This window comes from Sarcophilus harrisii, chromosome 2 (genome assembly GCF_902635505.1).
Source record: "Sarcophilus harrisii chromosome 2, mSarHar1.11, whole genome shotgun sequence".
NCBI lineage: Eukaryota > Metazoa > Chordata > Mammalia > Dasyuromorphia > Dasyuridae > Sarcophilus > Sarcophilus harrisii.
In genome coordinates, this window is record NC_045427.1 from 126,103,091 (window position 1) to 126,122,006 (window position 18,916).

At 34.9% G+C, this 18,916-nt stretch overlaps 1 protein-coding gene across 3 annotated transcripts in view; it reads left to right on the top strand.

The window, feature by feature from the left end:
- Positions 1-17,229, top strand: part of LOC100920255 (disintegrin and metalloproteinase domain-containing protein 18) — a 112,997-nt gene extending 95,768 nt beyond the window's left edge. For 2 of the 3 annotated variants that reach the window (XM_031950731.1, XM_031950734.1), the window contains one exon: positions 16,320-17,229. In XM_031950731.1, the coding sequence (XP_031806591.1) occupies positions 16,320-16,374 (55 nt within the window). In that variant the 3' untranslated portion in view covers positions 16,375-17,229. The remainder of the gene's footprint in view (positions 1-16,319) is intronic. The other variant, XM_031950732.1, reaches the window with a different exon arrangement.
- Positions 17,230-18,916: the final 1,687 nt, after the last annotated feature.

Genomic DNA, 18,916 nt, shown 5'->3' on the forward strand with positions numbered 1-18,916 from the left:
AAAGCATTTCCTCACTTCTGAGGGAAACCTAGCTTGTCTTCTTATGTCACCAAAAAGGAATTAGCATAAGCCCATTGGTTCCTTCATCTTGTACGCATACCTACCTACCATGTGCCTACCATGTATTATATGTGTTCATTGATGCAGATTTTGCTATATGCTTCTATTTTCCCTGGTAATTTACTTAATAATTAAACATCATAAACCTATTACATTATTTGTTAACAATGCTTTGTTAGAAAATTAATCTATATATTTTGTATATGGTAGGAGAGTGGGCTTAGCACATAAGAATTACCTGGACATGGAACTAGTTTCTCAAAGGAAAAGTCTTTATTGTCGTAGAAAGCAGGATGGGACCAAGCAGCATCAGGGGGTTGGTTGGTTAAGGGGGTACTCTAACATGAGTGTTTTATAGGGCAAGGTAGGAGGGGAAGATGTTTACTCTTTGCTCATTGGTTGGACCCTCTCAAGAAGATGCTCACTTCTTAGACATTTTTGACATATTTTGAGATGACAATTTTGAGATGAACAAGAAATATAGCAGGACCCAAGCTTTCTGGCAACCTGTCTTACGAGGACTCAAGCTCATTGCATGTAGATGTATGGTTAATCATGTTCTGTTTACCACAACTCAAGCCCCCTGTACCTGTTTTGATGGGCAACAACAACTTGTTTTTCTTTCTGTGTCCCTGACTACAAACAGAAGCCTATTCCATGTATAAACTATCCATGTTAACACATGAATCATCATCCTGGTAAGACTTAAAAGTGGAAGCTTTATAGGGCTGGGGGTGAGAGGAGTGCTAAGTCTCTAAAATTGGGAATTGTCTTTTTGCCCTATTTTGGGAAAAGAGTAAGTGATTTTCAGAATCAGAAGTGGATAGGAATTTTTTTTTAAATAAGAGTTTGAATCATCTGGAGAAAGAATGTTAATTAACAAATCTGATTATAAACTAACATATACATTTTTCTCAAGGTTTAATACAATGTACCAGGAAAGGCATCCAATATGGATAATGCAAAAGCTTCAAAAGACATAAAAGTGCTATAGAGCAGAAATTTCAAACTCATTGAAGCAGATTAAAAAATAAATTGTGACATGTTTAGTGAAATAAAATACATCAGGTAATATTTGTGCTTTCCTAAAATGATACTTGTATCCCAGGGATCTAGTTATATTTTAATTTTATACTATTACTCTACAATATTTGGGACTATGGTCTTTGCTAAACACACTACAGCAGATTAATGGAGGACATTTTAACTAATTTATTCAATTCCACCCCACTTTAATTGATAAGAATTTCACTCAATTTCATATCTTTACAGTAAATGTGGAAATCTTGAATTGTAGTGATGTTTTACAAGAAATATCTTAAGGGGGCAAGGGGTAAGGGGGCAGAGCTAAGATGGCAGAGTGAAACCATAAAGGTGCTTGAGCTTTCCCAGTTTTTCTCAAAACCTACATGAAGCCAAGCCTCTGAACAGAGTCTGATGGAATGAAACCATTATCCAGTTCTAGATTAGAAGGATTTCAAGTAGACTCACTGGGGGTAAAAGGAATATTCAGTTCAGCTTAGATAGTATCCAGGAAATCCAGTGAGAGGGCCTTAATCACAGCAATCAACAACTGGGACCCTTGGTCCTGGCTCAGTAGCAAAGCAGACAGCGGAGTAGCCTTCAGTCCCAATACAGAAAGCAAACTGCCAGCCTAGGAAACCAGGCTGTTGCTTGAAGAGAACAGGTAGGATTACCACACTGCTGTGAGCAAAACATCAAACAAAGGCCCAAAGTTCAGAGTGTGGTGAGAAGCTTGGGACAGCACCCCCTGTACCCAAGGATCAGAGCTAGATTTTTTAAAGGCACAAAAAGGCAAAATAAAGAAAATTAGCAAGAAAAAGAAAAAATCTTAAACAAAGAAAATTATTATAGTGACAGGGAAGACTAAAACATCAATTCAAAAGAGGCCAAAATGCCCACATGGGAAATCTCAAAAGGTGATATGAATTGGTATCAAGCCCAAAGAGGCTTCTTGTAAGTGAAGAAATGAGAGATATGCAAGAGAGAATCAATAGCTTGGAAAATGAAGGGCAAAATTTGAAAACAATTCCTTAAAAAACACATTTGGACAAATGCAAAAAAATACTGAAGAGAACATTTTGAAAAGAATCAAATGGAAAAAAGATTGAAGAAAAAAGTGCTAATTTAAGAAAATCATACAATAAAAATTAGAAAAAATAGAAGCTAATGATTCATTGAGATATCAAGAATCAAACAAACCAAAAAAAGAATGAAAAAGAAAATATAAAATACCTCATTGGAAAAACAGCCAATCTAGAAAATAGATCCAGAAAAGGCAGTTTTAAAATTGCTGGTCTCCCTGATGATCACAACCAAAAATAGAGCCTGGATAGAATTCTTCAAGAGATAATCCAGGAAAACTACCCTGATGTAGTGGAACCTGAGGGCAAAAATAGTCATTGAAAGAATCCAATTATCATCTTCTAAAAAGAGATCCCATAGGGAAAACCCCAAGAAACTCTATTGGAAAATTCCAGAATTATAATCCCAAGGAATAAAAGATCTGCAAGCTACCAGAAAAAAAATTCAAGTACTGAGGAACCGGTCAGGATTACCCAGGACTCAGCAGCTTCTACAATAAAGGATCAGAGGGCCTGGAATTCCATATTTCAGAAAGCAAAGGGCCTGAAATTGCAACCAAGAATCAATTATCTAGAAATACTTGAATATCATCTTTCAGAGGAAGAAACAGATCTTCACTGAAGTAAGGGACTTTCATTCATTTCTATTGAAAAGACCAGAACTAAATAGAAATTTTGATCTTCAAAAACTAGTCTCACAAAAGCATAGAAAGGTAAACAGGAAAGGGGAAAAAACTAACTATCCCTAGATGGGGAAATATTTGTAACTTTTAAAAAAATTAGTTATTTTTTTAAAACACATATTGCTTTATGAATCATGTTGGGAGAGAAAAATCAGAGCAAAATGGAAAAAACCAAGGGAGAGATAAAAAAAACAGAAAAAAGAAGTGAATATAGCATGTATTGATTTATAGTCAGTCTTGTTAGTTCTTTTTTTGAATGCACATGGCACTTTCTGTCCAAAGTCTATTGCAGTTGCTTTAGATCACCGAACCACTGAGAAGAACCAAGTCTTTTATAGTTTAGTTTATCATCACACATTCTTGCTATTTATACAATGTATTTCTTGTTCTGCTTGTTTTGCTCAGCATCATTTATTTCATGTTAATCTTTCCAGGTCTTTCTAAAGATCAGCTTGTTCAATATTTTTTTATAGGATAATATTCCATTACCTTCATGTACCACAACTTATTCAGCCATTCCTCAATTGGGCATCTAACCCATTTTCCTATTTTTTTGCCATCACAAAAAGAGCTGCTACTAACATTTTTGCACATGTGGATCCTTTTCTCTCCTTTAAGATTCCTTGGGATACAGATCCAGTAGTAGGCAGATTTTTATAGCCTTTTGGGCATAGTTTCAAGTTGCTTTCCAGAATGACTGAATCATTGTATAACTCCACCAACAGTGTATTAGTGTCCCAGTTTTCCCATATCTCCTCCAACATTTATCATCTTTTCCTGTCATCTTAGACAATCTCAGAGATATGAGGTGGTGCCTCAGAGTTATTTTAATTTGAATTTATCTAATCAGGAGTGATTTAGAGCATTTTTTTCATATAAATATAGATGACTTTAATTTCATCATCTGAAAATTGTTAATATTCTTTGACCATTTATCATTTGGGGAATGACTTGTATTTTTGTAAATTTGACACAGTTTTAAAATATATTTTAGAAATGAGACCTTTATCAGAAAGACTGGCTGTAAAGATTTTCCCCCCAGCTTTGTATTTCCTTTTTAATCTTGTTTCTGTTGGTTTTGTTTGTGCAAAGACCTTTTAATTTAATGTAATCAAAGTCCATTTTGCCTTTCAGAATGTTCTCTAGTTCTTCTTTGGTCATACATTCCTCCCTTTTCCAAAAAAGCTAATAGGTAAATTATCCCTTGTTCTCCTAATTCTTTATGCCCAAATCATGTATCCATTTTGACCTTATTTTGGTATGTGATGTGAGATGTAGGGCTATGCTGAATTTCTGATATATTATTTTTCAATTTTCCCAGCAATTTTTTGTCAGTGAGTTATTATTCCAGAAGTTGCAGTTTGGAAGTTTATCAAATATTACATTTCTGTAGGCCATGATTATTATGTCATGTATATTTAATACATTCCACTGATTCACCACTCTTATTTTTTAACCAGTAACAAAAGGTTTTGATGACTGCTGCTTTATAATATAGTTTTAGGTTTGGTACTGCTAAACCATATCCTTTGCAGTTTTTTCATTGATTCCCTTGATATTCTTGATTTTTTGTTCTTCTAGTGAATTTTGTTATAACTTTTTCTAGTTCTATAGAATAATGTTTTGCTAGTTTGATTGATATGGCACTGAATAAGTAGACTAATTTAGGTAGAATTGTAATTTTTATAATATAAGCTCAGCCCAGCCATGAACAATTGATATTTTTCCAATTGTTTAGATCTGACTTTGTGTGAGAAGTATTTTGTATTTGTAATTCTTTAGAACTATATCTTTTATTAGGGCAGTTACATAGAAGGTGTGGATATAAATTGACTCTGATGTGATGAAATCGAAGAAAAGACACTGAGGGTAGAAAAAGGATTGCACTGAGAGAAGAGAAAAAAGCCGTAAAATGGGGAAAAGATCATTGGAAAAGGAACAAAATACCTATTACAATAGAGGGAAAGAAGGAAGGGGGATGGACATCATCTAAAACTCAAAAGAGGGAATAACATTCACTTAGTTGGGTGTAGAAATTTATCTTTTACCATACTGAATAAAGAGGGAAGAAAAGGGAAGGCCTGGATAGAGGGAAGTCAGAAACATCAGAAGAAAGGGATAAGAGAAGAGGAGGAGTGATAGAAGGGAAGGCAGATCAAGAGAAGTGGGTCAGAAACAAAACACTACTAAGGAAGGACAGGATAAAAAAAAGAGAACAAAAGTTTATATGAAGAGAAAAAAAGAGGGAAATACATAGCTGGTAATCATCACTGTGAATGTGAATGGGATGAACTCTCACATAAAATGGAAGAGGATAGCTAAATGAATTAAAAACCAGAATTCTACACTGTTGTTTACAAGAAACATATTTGAAACAGAGATACATAAAGATAAAATGCAGGAACAAAATCTGTTATGCTTCAACTGAAGCAAAAACAGCAGGGGTAGTAATTATGATCTCAGATAAAGCAAAAGCAAAAATAGATCTAATTAAAAAAGATAAAGAGGAAAACATCTTGTTAAAGGATAACAGACAATGAAGTGGTGTTGATACTTACTGTATATGCACCAAGTGGCAGAACATTCAAATTCTTTAGAAAAGAAGTTGTCAGTTACTACAGCAAAACTATAGTTCCTCTCTTCTTCCCCTTCCTGAACCTTCCCCTCTCTGAATTAAATAAATGTAACCATAAAAATAAAACAAATAGAGTGGTTAATGGAATCTTAGAAAACTGAGATATGAAAGACTTTGGAGAAAACTGAATAGGGATAGGAAGGAATATACCTTTTTCTCAGCAGCACATGGCACCTACACAAAAATTGATCTTATATCAAGGCATAAAAACTTCACAATGAAATGCAAAAGGCAGAAATAGTAAATGCTTTCTTTTTAGATCACAATACAACAAAAATTACATTCAATAAAAGGATAGGGAAAGATAGACTAAAAACTAGTAATAAATTAGTCTACTTATAAAGAATGAGTGGGTCAAACAACACATTATAGAAACAGTAATTTCAGCCTAGAGAATGACAATGAGACAACATACCAAAACCTATGGGATGCATCCAGAGCAGTTCTGAGGGGAAATTTTACATCTCAAAATAATTATATGAATAAAATAGAGAAAGAGGAGATAAACAAATTGGGCATCCAGCTAAAAAAGCTAAAAAAAGAACAAATTATAAAAACCCAATTAAATATGAAATTAGAAAATTCTGATTTAATAAAATTGAAACTAAGAAAACTATTGAACTAAATAAAACTAAGAGTTTATTTTATGAAAAAAACAACAACAAAATAGATAAACCTTTGGTTAAGTTGATTAGAGAAAATAAAAGAAACAAATTACCAGCATGAAAATTGCCACCAAAGAAAGAAAAATTAAAGCAATAATTAGAAGCTATTTTGTCCAACTACATGACAAGAAATCTGACAATCTAATTGAAATAGATGAATATTTACAAACATATAAATTGCCCAGATTAACAAATGAGGAAATAAATTACTTAGTCTTATTGTAGAAAAATAAATTGAATAAGCCATCAATGAACTTCCTAAGAAAAAATCTCCAAGGCCAGATGGATTTACTAGTGAATTCTGCCAAACATTTAAAGAACAATTCTAATACTACCTAAACTATTAGGAAAAATAGGGAAAGAAAGAGTCTTGCCAAATTCCTTATATGACACAAATATGGTGCTAAGACCTAAATTAGGAAGAGCCAAAACAGAGAAAGAAAATTATAGATCAATCTCCTTAATGTTGATGCAAAAATTTTAAATAAAATATTAGTAAAGAGATGACAACAACTTATCAGAAAAATAATACACTATGATCAAGTGGGCTTTATACCAGGAATGCAGGGCTAATTCAATATAAGTAAAAGTATTAGCATAATTGACCACATCAATAACAAAACTAAGAGAAATCATATGATAATCTCAATAGATGCAGAAAAAGCTTTTGACAAAGTACAGCATCTATTCCTATTAAAAAACACTAGAGAGCATAGAAATAAATGAGTTTTCTTTAAAATGATAAGTATTTATCTAAAACCATCAGCAAGCATTATTTGCAATGTGAAGAAGCTGGATGCATTACTAATGGTGATCAGGGATGAAACAAGTATGCCCATCACCAATATATTCAAAATTGTACTAGAAATGTTGGCTCTAGCAAAAAGAAATTCAATTAGAGTAGGCAATGAGATAAAACTATCACTCTTTGCAGATGATATGAAAGCATATTTAAATAAATATACTAGACGATCATCCCAAACACATTTGAAATAAACAGCTTTAGCAAAATTGCAGGATTTCAAGTCAGCACAAATCAACATTTCTATATGTTACTAATGAAGCCCAGTAGAAAAGATAAATTCCATGTAAAATAACTGTGGGAAAAAATAAAATATGTGGGTAATCTACCTGCCAAGATAAACCCAGAAACTATATCAACATAATTACCAAACATCTTTTACACAAAGTCAGATCTAAACAATTGGAAAAATATCAATTGCTCATGGGTAGGCTGAGGTAATATAATAAAAATTACAATTCTACTTAAATTATTCTACTTGTTCAGTACCATACCAATGAAACTCACAAAAAATATTTTATAGCACTAGAAGAACAAAAGGTCAAGAATATCAAGGGAACTAACGAAAAAAACAAAAAAAAAAAACAAAACTACAAAGGATTGTGGTCTAGCAGTACCAGACCTACAACTAATATAAAGCAGCAATTATCAAAACCATATGGTACAAGTTAAGAAACAGAGTGGAGGATCAGTGGAATAGATTAGATACACATGACACAATAATCAGTGACTATAGTAAACTAGTGTTTGATAAACCCCCCAAACTGTGATAACTTAATATTTCACAAAAATTGCTAGATGATTGGAAAATGTTAGAAACTGAGCATAAATCTACATCTCACATCTCAAATCAAAAAGATCTAAAAAAACCCCAGTGATATTATAAGCAAATTAGGAGAACAAAGGATTTTTTGCCTATCAGATCCTTGGAAAAGAGAGAACTTTATGGCCAAAGAAGAACTTTATGAAAATTATGAATTGCAAAATGAATAACTTTGATTACATTCAATTAAAAAGTTTTGCACAAGCAAAACCAATATAACCAAAATTTGAAGGGAAGCAGAAAGCCAGGAAAAAAATTTGATAGCCAGTGTTTCTGATAAAGGCCTTATTTCTAAAATAAAAAATTGAGTCAAATAATACAAGTTATTTCTCAATTGATAAATGGTGAAAGGTTATGAACATACAATTTTCAGATATAGAAATTAAAGCTATATTGTCTTATGAAAAAGTTTTAAATTATTGATTAGAAAAATGCAAATTAAAACTCTGAGATACCACCTCACACCTTTGAGATTGGCTAAAATGACAGCAAAAGATAATGATAAATGTCAGGGGAGATGCGGGAAAACATGATATGCTGAGTGAAGTGGGGAGAATTAGGAGAACATTGTATACAGCAATAGAAGATTGTATAATGATGGACTTGCTGCTTCTCAGCGGTTCATAGGAACCAAGGCAACCTGATAAACACTATCCAAATAGAGAAAGAACAATGGGGACACTAAATATAAATCAATACATTGCTATGTTTACATTTTTTCTTTTTCTCCTGATTTTTTTCTTTTGTTTTTTCCCCTTTTCTTTGATTTTTCTCTCTCAACACGATTCATAAGAAAATATGTAAAAAAAAGAATGTACATGGATAACTAAAAAAAAAATTCTTTCTACATGTAACTGGGGGAAAAAATTAAAAAGAAATTCTTCAGGTAGGCTGAGAAACCTTGGCTACGTCACAGGATTTTCTATAAATTATCAAGTTAGAGAATCAGAAACTTTTAAAAGATAGGAGCAATCATAGCTTTCTAGCACACCTTGGAACTCCTGAGCTATGATAGAGAAGGTAAATAATTAAAGGTCATCAGCCCTATTGACATCTTAGATCATAAGACATGGTCTAATGAGAACCTCGATAAAAAAGTTAAGCTCTTTTCTTAGTACTTACTGATCTACAGACACTAGAATATAATTTGTTTTGTTAAACATTTCCAATAAACTGAATTCTGCCTCACAAACTAAGAGTTTAGGAATTAAACTAACTACAACCTCTCCACCCCCCATGTATACATGTAGCTACATGAATAGTTAAAAATTAATTTCTTCCTAAAGCTTAGGAATATTCTTAACTGGGGGGGAGGGAGAGGCCGGTACAGAACAGTTGTGATTGAACTCATAAATTTTCATCTAAAATAAATTCTAAAAGTCAAATAGGACCAACCCTCAAAGACCTAAGCCTCTAAACTTAAATGAACTAATTAATGTAATATAATATAATTACATTTAAATAATTGGAAAGATTTTAATTGTCCATAGTTAGGTTATAAGAGCATAATATGTTACCGAAACTAACATGAATTTAGTACCATACTGAAGGATGATTTTATAAGTTGTATTACATAAAGTACATTTTAAAATGCATTTTGGAGAAATGTTAAAGAATTTCAAGGGAGATAATAAAAAAATAGGAAAAATGGGGTTTAGTAATATCAGATAGCAAATCATACTACAAAGTAGCAATCATTAAAACAAATTTGTCATGGTTTAAAAAAAAACCTTTCCTAATAGAAAATTTGATCAATAGAATAGATTAAACAAGTCTCAGAAGCAACTGAATGATTCGAAGACACCTGATTAGGCTAAAAACTTCTTACTTGACAGGAAATGCTGGGAAGGTTGGCATTATGGCAGAACAAGTTTATTTATTTATTTATTTTTTTATTTAATAGCCTTTTATTTACAGGATATATACATGGGTAACTTTACAGGATTAACAATTTTTTTTTATTTTTTTTTTTATTTTTTTTTTAATTTAATAGCCTTTAATTTACAGGATATATACATGGGTAACTTTACAGCATTAACAATTGCCAAACCTCTTGTTCCAATTTTTCACCTCTTACCCCCCCCCCACCCCCTCCCCTAAATGGCAGGATGACCAGTAGATGTTAAATATATTAAAATATAACTTAGATACACAATAAGTATACATGACCAAAACATTATTTTGCTGTACAAAAAGAATCAGACTCTGAATTTGTACAATTAGCTTGTGAAGGAAATCAAAAATGCATGTGTGCATAAATATAGGGATTGGGAATTCAATGTAATGGTTTTTAGTCATCTCCCAGAGTTCTTTTTCTGGTCATAGCTAGTTCAGTTCATTACTGCTCCATTAGAAATGATTTGGTTGATCTTGTTGCTGAGGATGGCCTGATCCATCAGAACTGGTCATCATCTAGTATTGTTGTTGAAGTATATAATGATCTCCTGGTCCTGCTCATTTCACTCAGCATCAGTTCGTGTAAGTCTCTCCAGGCCTTTCTGAAATCATCCTGTTGGTCATTTCTTACAGAACAGTAATATTCCATAATTTTCATATACCACAATTTATTCAGCCATTCTCCAACTGATGGACATCCATTCAGTTTCCAGTTTCTAGCCACTACAAAAAGGGCATGGCAGAACAAGTTTAAATATCAGTTGTGTCTGAGACTATGACTCCATTTGGTATTTTCTTGGCAAAGATAATTGGAATGGTTTGCCATTTCCTTCTTCAGTTAATTTTATAGATGAGGCAAATCTGAGGTAAATAGGGTTTAAATGACTTGCTCAGGGTCACACAGTAAGTGTCTTGAGGCCAGATTTGAATTAAGATGAGTCTTCCTGATTCCAGGCCCAGAAGTCTCTATACAGATTACTACCTACTGTAAATTAACTACAGGTAATACCTACTGTACTGGAGTATACATATACTCCAATAAACTCCTAATGGATATATTAAATATAATAGATTATATCAATCATTTTTAAGAAGTCTTACATAAAACAGGGAAAGAGATAAATGAATAAGCATTTATTTAGTGGTTACTACGTGTCAAATAGGTCCTACATCCTGAGAATACAAATACAAAAGCATACTGTTCTGGACCTTGAGGAGTTTGTTTTAATAAAGATAGCACATGTAAGGAATTGATGGCCAGGGAAATTTTGATTTAGAAAGTTATAGGGAGAATGAAATAATAGGTGAGTAGATCAAGATATTCTCTAGAGACAATGGCTTTACTGATTATATTCATGGCTGCTGTTATGAAGATGACGAGAATAAAATGAAGCATACCTAGAGCCTGTTTAGACATAAGGAGCCATATAAAGCATTCACCAATCAAGATAATAGAGCTCCAGGGAGGAGTAATGGAGCTAAAAGGGAGAAGTACTCTCTAGTGCCTGATTTCCATTCTGGACGGTAAGGCTGATGTTGGGAAGATGACCAAGTTGCAAAATGACACATGGGTGGAAACTACCTGTATATAAAAAGTCACTTGAAGCATTCACCAAGTAAGCAAAGGGATCCCAGTATTGCAGTTCTGGAGTTGAAAGAATGATTATAAAAGATAAAATTAGCAATTTTTATTACATTATTTTGAAATGATTTTACATGTCAAAATAAATGCAGTTAAAATAAGAAATAGGAAATTTGGAATTATGATAATAAAAGCACAAATTTGTGACCTTTGAATCTGATGATACTATAAGAATCCTGGGCACATTACTTAAACCTCTCAGTGGCAATCACTTCATCTTTAAAATAAGGATAATAGTAGCACCTGCCTCTAGGGATGGTGTGTGAATAAAATGAGAAAATTTATTTAAAAAATAGTGCTATTAAATGTTAACTATATTATTTCAGATAAAAATTATAACCAACATTTTGTGTATCTCTGCTGCTTTTATCACCTCTTTTTGGTCATGTCTTCAGGAAGCATAAAGACTTGGGAAATAAATTTGATGAATAGCTAGGTTTACCCATATTTTCAAGTTTTCAGATCTGATCTGACCTGACTTTTAATACTAGATAAGATTTGTAGTAAGGAAAAGATGGAAGTCGATAGAAATAATAATAAAAAAATCCATATGGATGAACCACAGGGAAGTGTGGGGTACTGTTGAAGTGTTGGTATGAGAAGCTCTTCAAAATCTTGTGGTTCCTACACATTGATACTCTTGTAGAATATGATGACCATTACAAGATGAGAAGCTACAAAAGAGTGCTAATTGTGACCACTATAAATGATCTAATCTCAATTAAGCTGTCACTGAAGCAAGGCAAATCTCCTTTTCTCCTTTCTCCTCCCCAAACAGCTCCCTATCCCAGTTCTCATCACGGTTATTTTCAGCTATCTCACTCTGCCCAAGCCTGCCATAGCATCCCATCCTCTCACCCTATTTTCTGAGGCTCTTGCCTCACACAAACTTCTCACACACACACACACACACACATACACACACACAAAACTGAGGCATTTGCCTAGCATTCTTCTCTTTCCCCTCCTCTCACATCACTCGGATATATTTTCCCATATTCTCTTCCTTCATTCCAGTTTCAGGTAAAGAAGTCATCCGTCTCCTTGCCAGGATATGTTGATCATATCTCTGGCATTATTCTTTTAGAGCAAAGTCAATTATATTTTTCCTTTAGGGCTCAGAAGGCTTGTTTCTTCTCTAAGGCCACTGGTTCAAGCTCCAATTCTTGGTGTGTATTCTACCATTATTAGCCATCAGTGAGTAGTGCTCCAATTTCATTTATTCAACTGTAATAATTTTATAAAAGAATATTTACTTTCAAGCTATACTAAGAACCATGATGGTAGAAACATTGCCCTCCAACACACTGGGGAGGACCACTCTCCTCTATTTTTGTTATCAAATTGTTTTCAGTCTACCAGAAATAATCAATCATGAGTCCCACCAGCCCCATGTAACCCAAATATTCCTGAATGAGGCCCAAATCAGATTAAAACATAATTGGAATACATATATATGTACATACATATATACTCATATATATATATATATATATATATATATATATATATATATACACACACACACATACACACGCACATTTTTTTCCCTTTGCCACTGGGGTTGTGACTTGCCCAGAGTCACACAGCTAGAAGTATCTGAGGCCAGATTTAAACTCAGGTTCTATTGACTTCAGGGCTGGTGCTCTATCCACTGTGCCACTTAGCTAATTTAATTAGGAAATATTTAACTAGCACAGAGATCTATTTTTATTTGGGATGACAACATCATCTTATACCCTCTTAAGTTTCTGGAGAGAGGGGGCTCAGTCTTAATGTAGTTAGTTTCCTGTTATCATTGGTTCCATGAAGTTCACATACAAATGAGTAAGTTTTGTTTCAACTGCTACTAAGTTGGGTCCTGAAAATTGTTCCTTATTCCTTGTTCCCAAAACTTTTCCCCTTACAACATTTTCTCTTCTCTCACTGAAATGCTGATATCCAGAAAGAAATCAATCAAGAAGACTTGGGCAAATTTGCAAAGTAATAAGGGTGAGAACAAAGATGAGATATGAAAGGCTCTTTCAAATATTACTAAATAATTCTATCTCAATAAAAATATTTATCTGAGCTTCTGATTAGCTCAGTTGCATATGAAAAGAACAGTGGAAACAATAAATTAATTTGCTGCTTCACCAGTAAGTAACCTACCTCAATACTTTTTATCTAACTGATCCTTTTGAATAGTAAAATGTTAGAATCTAAAAAATATAAAGAACCCTGAACCTCAGAGGTTTTGGGGGGAATTCTGAAGGAAGAATAGAAAGGGCAGCTAGGGACACAGTCTCAGTGTTTATCCAAACTTTGAAAAAAGTACGGTTTTTTTTTTAATTTAAAAAGTACAGTTGTGAGGCAAAAGTAAAAGACCTGACCTGTCACATTAAGTCAACACAATTCAATCACTTTAACTCAACAGGTAGTTATTAAGCACTTGAATTAGCTCTTTGTGAACCTCCATGGAACTTTAATTAAAAACAAAACCTCAAGAAAAATAAAGTTAGAGAGAAAGAGATGAAGGGAAAAAGGAAGTGAGGGAGAGGGAGGAGGAGGAAAAAGAGAGAGAGAGAGAGAGAGAGAGAGAGAGAGAGAGAGAGAGAGAGAGAGAGAGAGAATTTTTCATCCTAAGTCCTTCAGAGTAGTTGTGAATAACTATACTATTAGAAATAACAAAGTCATTCACAGCTGAACAATCCCAGAACATTATTACTTTATACACAGTACATTTCACTTGGCTTGAGTTTTATTTTTCTGAGGACATCTTGCTCATTTCCCACAGAACAATAATATTCCATGATAACCAGATACCACAAATTATTTAGCCATTCCCCAATTGATGGGACATCCCCTCAATTTAGATTTTTTTTGCCCTGAGAAGAGAACTGCTATGATATTTTTTAATATATAGGTTTTCTTTTTTAAACCTCTTTTGGGATTCATGCCTAGTACTGGTATTGGTAGGTCAAAGGATATGCATGAATTTATAGTCCTTTGGGCACAGATATTTTTTAATTTATCACTTGAGGCATGGCTCTTTTTTTTTTTTTTAAATAAATTTGACTCAGTTCCCTCTGTTTGAGAAATAAGGCCTTCTCAGAGAAACTTGCTTCAAAATTCTTTTTATAATTACTATTTCTAACTGTATATCCCTCCATTTATTGTTCTTTCTTCTTTCACCTATCCATTCTCAAAAGTGTTTTGCTACTGACCACTCTTTCTTCCAATATGCCCTCCCTTTGATCACCCTCCCTCCCTTCTATTTTCCTGCAGGATAAGATATATTTCTATACCCATATTGAGTGTATATGTATATGTTATTTCCTCTTTGAGCCAGTTCTGATAAAAGTAATATTTACTCACTCCTCCTCTCCTCAGCCTCGTTGCTGACCTTCCAAATCCTCTCTGGTGTCTCTGGGCTGAGAGCTCTCGAAGCCACCAGGACCGCCACTGATTCAGAGGTTCTGCTTTGCTGGCATGGGGCCAGGGCTACACTGGCAGGCACTGCAGTAGAATGCCTTCAGTTGAAAAATGTTCTATTCTGTCTTTTGGGGCATTCTGACACTCTAAAATTTATTTAGTCTCATTATTTAAAGGAATTTGGAGCAGTTTAGGGGAGAGGTGGGGTGAGTTCCCGCCTTTACTCTGCCATCTTGGCAGTCTTTGACATTGTTGATTTCTCATTTTTTCTTGATAATTTATTTCTAGGTTTTCATGACTCTTCTCTTTGCTGGCTCATCTCCTACTTGATCTTCTCAGTCTCCTTAGCTTGATCTCCCTCCAGGGTATACCCACTAAATGTGTGTGTCCCCCAGGGTCTGGGGCCTTATTTTCTCCTTTATTTTGCTTAATGACTTTATTAACTTCCATGGATTCAAGTATCATCATACAGGTAAATCTTAGGTCTATTTTTCTATCCTAACATCTCCACTGATCTCAAATCTTCCATCTCCAACTGCTTGTTGTATATCTCAATTACCTCTTAAATTCATTATGTCCAAAACTGGACTTAACTTTCTAAGCCCTTATCTCATCTTAACTTTGATATTACTCTGTAAGGGTACTATGATATTCTCAATTATCCAGACTTGTGACCTAGGTCTCATCCTTGAGTTATTATTCTCTTCCCCCTCTTCCCCAACCAATGGAATCCTGTTGTTTCTATCTTCCAAACCGCTCTCGAATACACTTTTTTCATTCTTGCCACTGCTACCATTCCAGTTCTCATCATCTTACATATGGAGTCAGTTGTCAATCAATGAATATGTATTAAGAGCTACTATGTTCCAGGAATTGTGCTGAGGGCAGCAAAAGAATTTCATAGTCTAATGGTATGTGGGGAGAAATACATTCAAACTATATCCAGGACAAATAAGAAATAACTGTAACATTGAAGACTCTAGAATTAGGAGGGGTTGAGAAAGCTTATTTTTTAGAAGGTATAACTTTAGTTCAAATTTAAAGGAAGTCAAAGAAGTCCATAGGCATAGATGAGGAAAAAGAGCATTCCAGGCATGGAGGATATATGGATTGTTTCAGTATGCAGGTTGGTCAACTTGTATCATTTTTCCTCACTTTAGTCAGTCCTCTATTTAGTTTCAAATTAATCTTTCGAATGCTTAAATCTCCTATTCAATCAACTCTAGTGACTCCTTATCATTAACATGATCAAATATAATTTTTAAAAAATCTTTTAAAGCCTCTTTCCTATGTTTCCAGTCTTCTTATACTTTATATACCCTCCAATCTTCAACATACTCTGCTGGCCTTCTTGCTGTTCCTTGCACAAATGCTTTTCATTTTCATTAGTTGTTCTCCTGTATAGAAATCTTCCTTTTCATCTTATCCTCATAGCTTCCCTAATTTCCTCAAGTCTTAGCTAAAGTCTTGCATTCTGTAAGAAGTATTTATCAGGTCTCATTAATTTTAATATCTTTCTTTTGGTAACATTAATTTATCCTATGTATAGCACTTTTGTACCTTTTTTGTATGTTATCTCCCCTATTAATGAAAGCATACGCCAGACCACTGATCCTTCTTCCAGCTCAGCTACTGCAACTGCCATCTGAAAAAGTAACTCTTGTGGAGAAGGTATCAGCTATTCTCATCAACCATTGAGCAACTTCCACATACAAAGAAGGCAAGACACCTCAAGGAAAAGAAGAGAAAGCATATGCTGGCAAGTCAAACTTACAAAGGATGATCTCTAAATCAGTTAGTATTAATTTATTTGAGTTTGATTGTAGGATTGTTTCCATTCCTTTGGAAAAGCCAAAGTTTAAGCTAAAACCTAAATTATCTATATAGACTTAGTGAATAAATAAAATTTAATAGGATAAGTCACAGTAAGAAATATATCTGTAGGAATAATAATCATAGGATTAAGTTAGACATTATAGGATTCTCTACTAAAGGTTAAATTCTCTTTCCTCTCTTAGTGGATAAGTTCTCCTTTTTCTTGAAATAAAGATTAAGTTCCTCTCTTCTTGTCTCAATTCCCCTTAATAGCAGAAAACCTGTTAGTTTACAAGCCTTTTAAACAGTAATGCTTTTAATTGCAAATACTACAGCTACAAGGCAAACATTTCTAAAGTAATCTCAGTTTGACATATTAATAGACACAGGTCCTAATTCAGTAGAATATCAGATTTAATAGTTGTTCCACCCTAAATGTGTTCCATTAAGCTCAACAAGCCCACACTCCAAATGTTGAGTACAATATAATTGTATGGATTTGGGTAAAGTAATCTCTGACAAAGTAAACTAGGCAGATGACCTGTTTGTTCAATTGCTTATGTTCTTAATGTCAATTTTTCTTTTTTCTGTTGTAAAATCAAGCTATGTAAATCACTTTTTTGTCTCTGACCTCTAAGACAGTTGATCTGATTTGATTGCAAATGCTAGCTTTCCAAATAAATCATTATACTCAGAAGATTTGTATGTCAGATTTTTCTATTTCAGATAATATATTTTCCAAACACTCATTACCACCTTGACCATAATGGCCCCCCAGAGAATCTATGAGTCTGAGTTTCAGCCTTTAGGAGTGGCTTCCTGCTCAACATCCATAATCATCACTGAAGGGAGAAATCACTGTGGGGAAAAAGCTAACCTTATAGTCACCAGCAACTACTGATGACCAATGACCACACAAGAGACAGATAGGCACAGAAACCCTAGGAACTGCAGCACCCTTCAGATTATCAGTCCTTCTTCCAGGAAGCCCCTCCTAGCTCTCCTCTGGGAAGTAACTCTTGTGGTAATGGTCGCGGGTAACTTCAACAGCAAACCCCATCATTTATTTCTTTCCTTTCTTAATCTATTACCAGTATTTTATTTTATATGTAAAGATACTTTTCAACATTCATCTTTGTAAGATTTTAAGCTCTAATTTTTTCTCCCATCTTTGTAAGATTTTAAGCTCTAATTTTTTCTCCCTTCCTTTCTTCCTTCCCCCTCCCCAACACAGCAAGGATCTTGATATGAATTACACATGCATGTTAAAAAAAAACTCAGAACAAAAGAGAAAAACCAGGAGAAAACAAAACACACAAACAAATTAAAGTAGAATGCTCCAATCTGCTTTCAGATCCCGTAGTTCTTTGAATATGGTAAGCATTTTCTACCATGCAACCCCTGGAATTTTCTTGGATCATTGCATTGCTGAGAAGAGATAAGTCTGTTTCATAGTCGGTCATCTCCCAGGGTTGCTGTTAAGGCTTACAATGCTCTTCCGGTTCATCGATCCATTAAGTCCTTCCCCCATTTTCTGAAATCTGCCTGCTCATCATGTCTTATAAAAGAACAGTATCCTCGTTTGTTCGTACACTACAGCTCATTGAGCCGTGTTGCAATTAATGGGCATTAACTCAATTTCCAATTCTCTGTCACAACAAACCAGCTGCTATGGAGGTTTTTGAGCATGCGGAGCCCTTTTTTATTGACCTCTAGTCGGGGCACGTTTCTCATCCCTGCGGTTTTGCACAGACTGACTGATACCTGGAGCGCGCGCCATCTTCCCCTCAGCTTTTAGATGTCCTCACTTCCTTCCAAGTTCCACTCAAATCCACGTTTTTTTTTTTTTTTACCTGAGACTTTTCCTAACCTGCATCGGCTGTTAAATTCTCTTGGGTTTATTTCCCTCAAACTGATAGTCCCTTGGCAGAATGCGATCTCCTTGAAGAACCTTTGGCTCAGTAATTCCGGCAGTGGGTTTGTCGTCTGGAGACTCAGTAGGTGTTGGAAGCTGAAACCTTCCTAAGTCCCCCGCCGGGCAGCGCCAACGGCGGGCTAGGCTTCTCGGGCCGGAACCGCGAGCCTGTCGGGCAGAGATTCGGGAGAGCCGGACGCGCTGCGCCGGCTGCTCAAGCTCGGGATGGGGGCGAAAAATGACGCCACAGGCCGCACCCCTCGCGGCAGGGGGGGGCAAGAGAAGGGGGGAGGAGGAGAGCAGCGCAGGCCCAACGCCGCACCACCCGCCTCTCCGGCTTTCCCTTGCCCCTTCTCTGGGGAACACCCGCCTTGGGCCTTTACTCCCGGCACTTCCGGCTTGGCCCCTCCCCTCCCCCCCGCTCCTCGCACTTCCGGCTCGGCAGGCTCCCACCTCCTAGT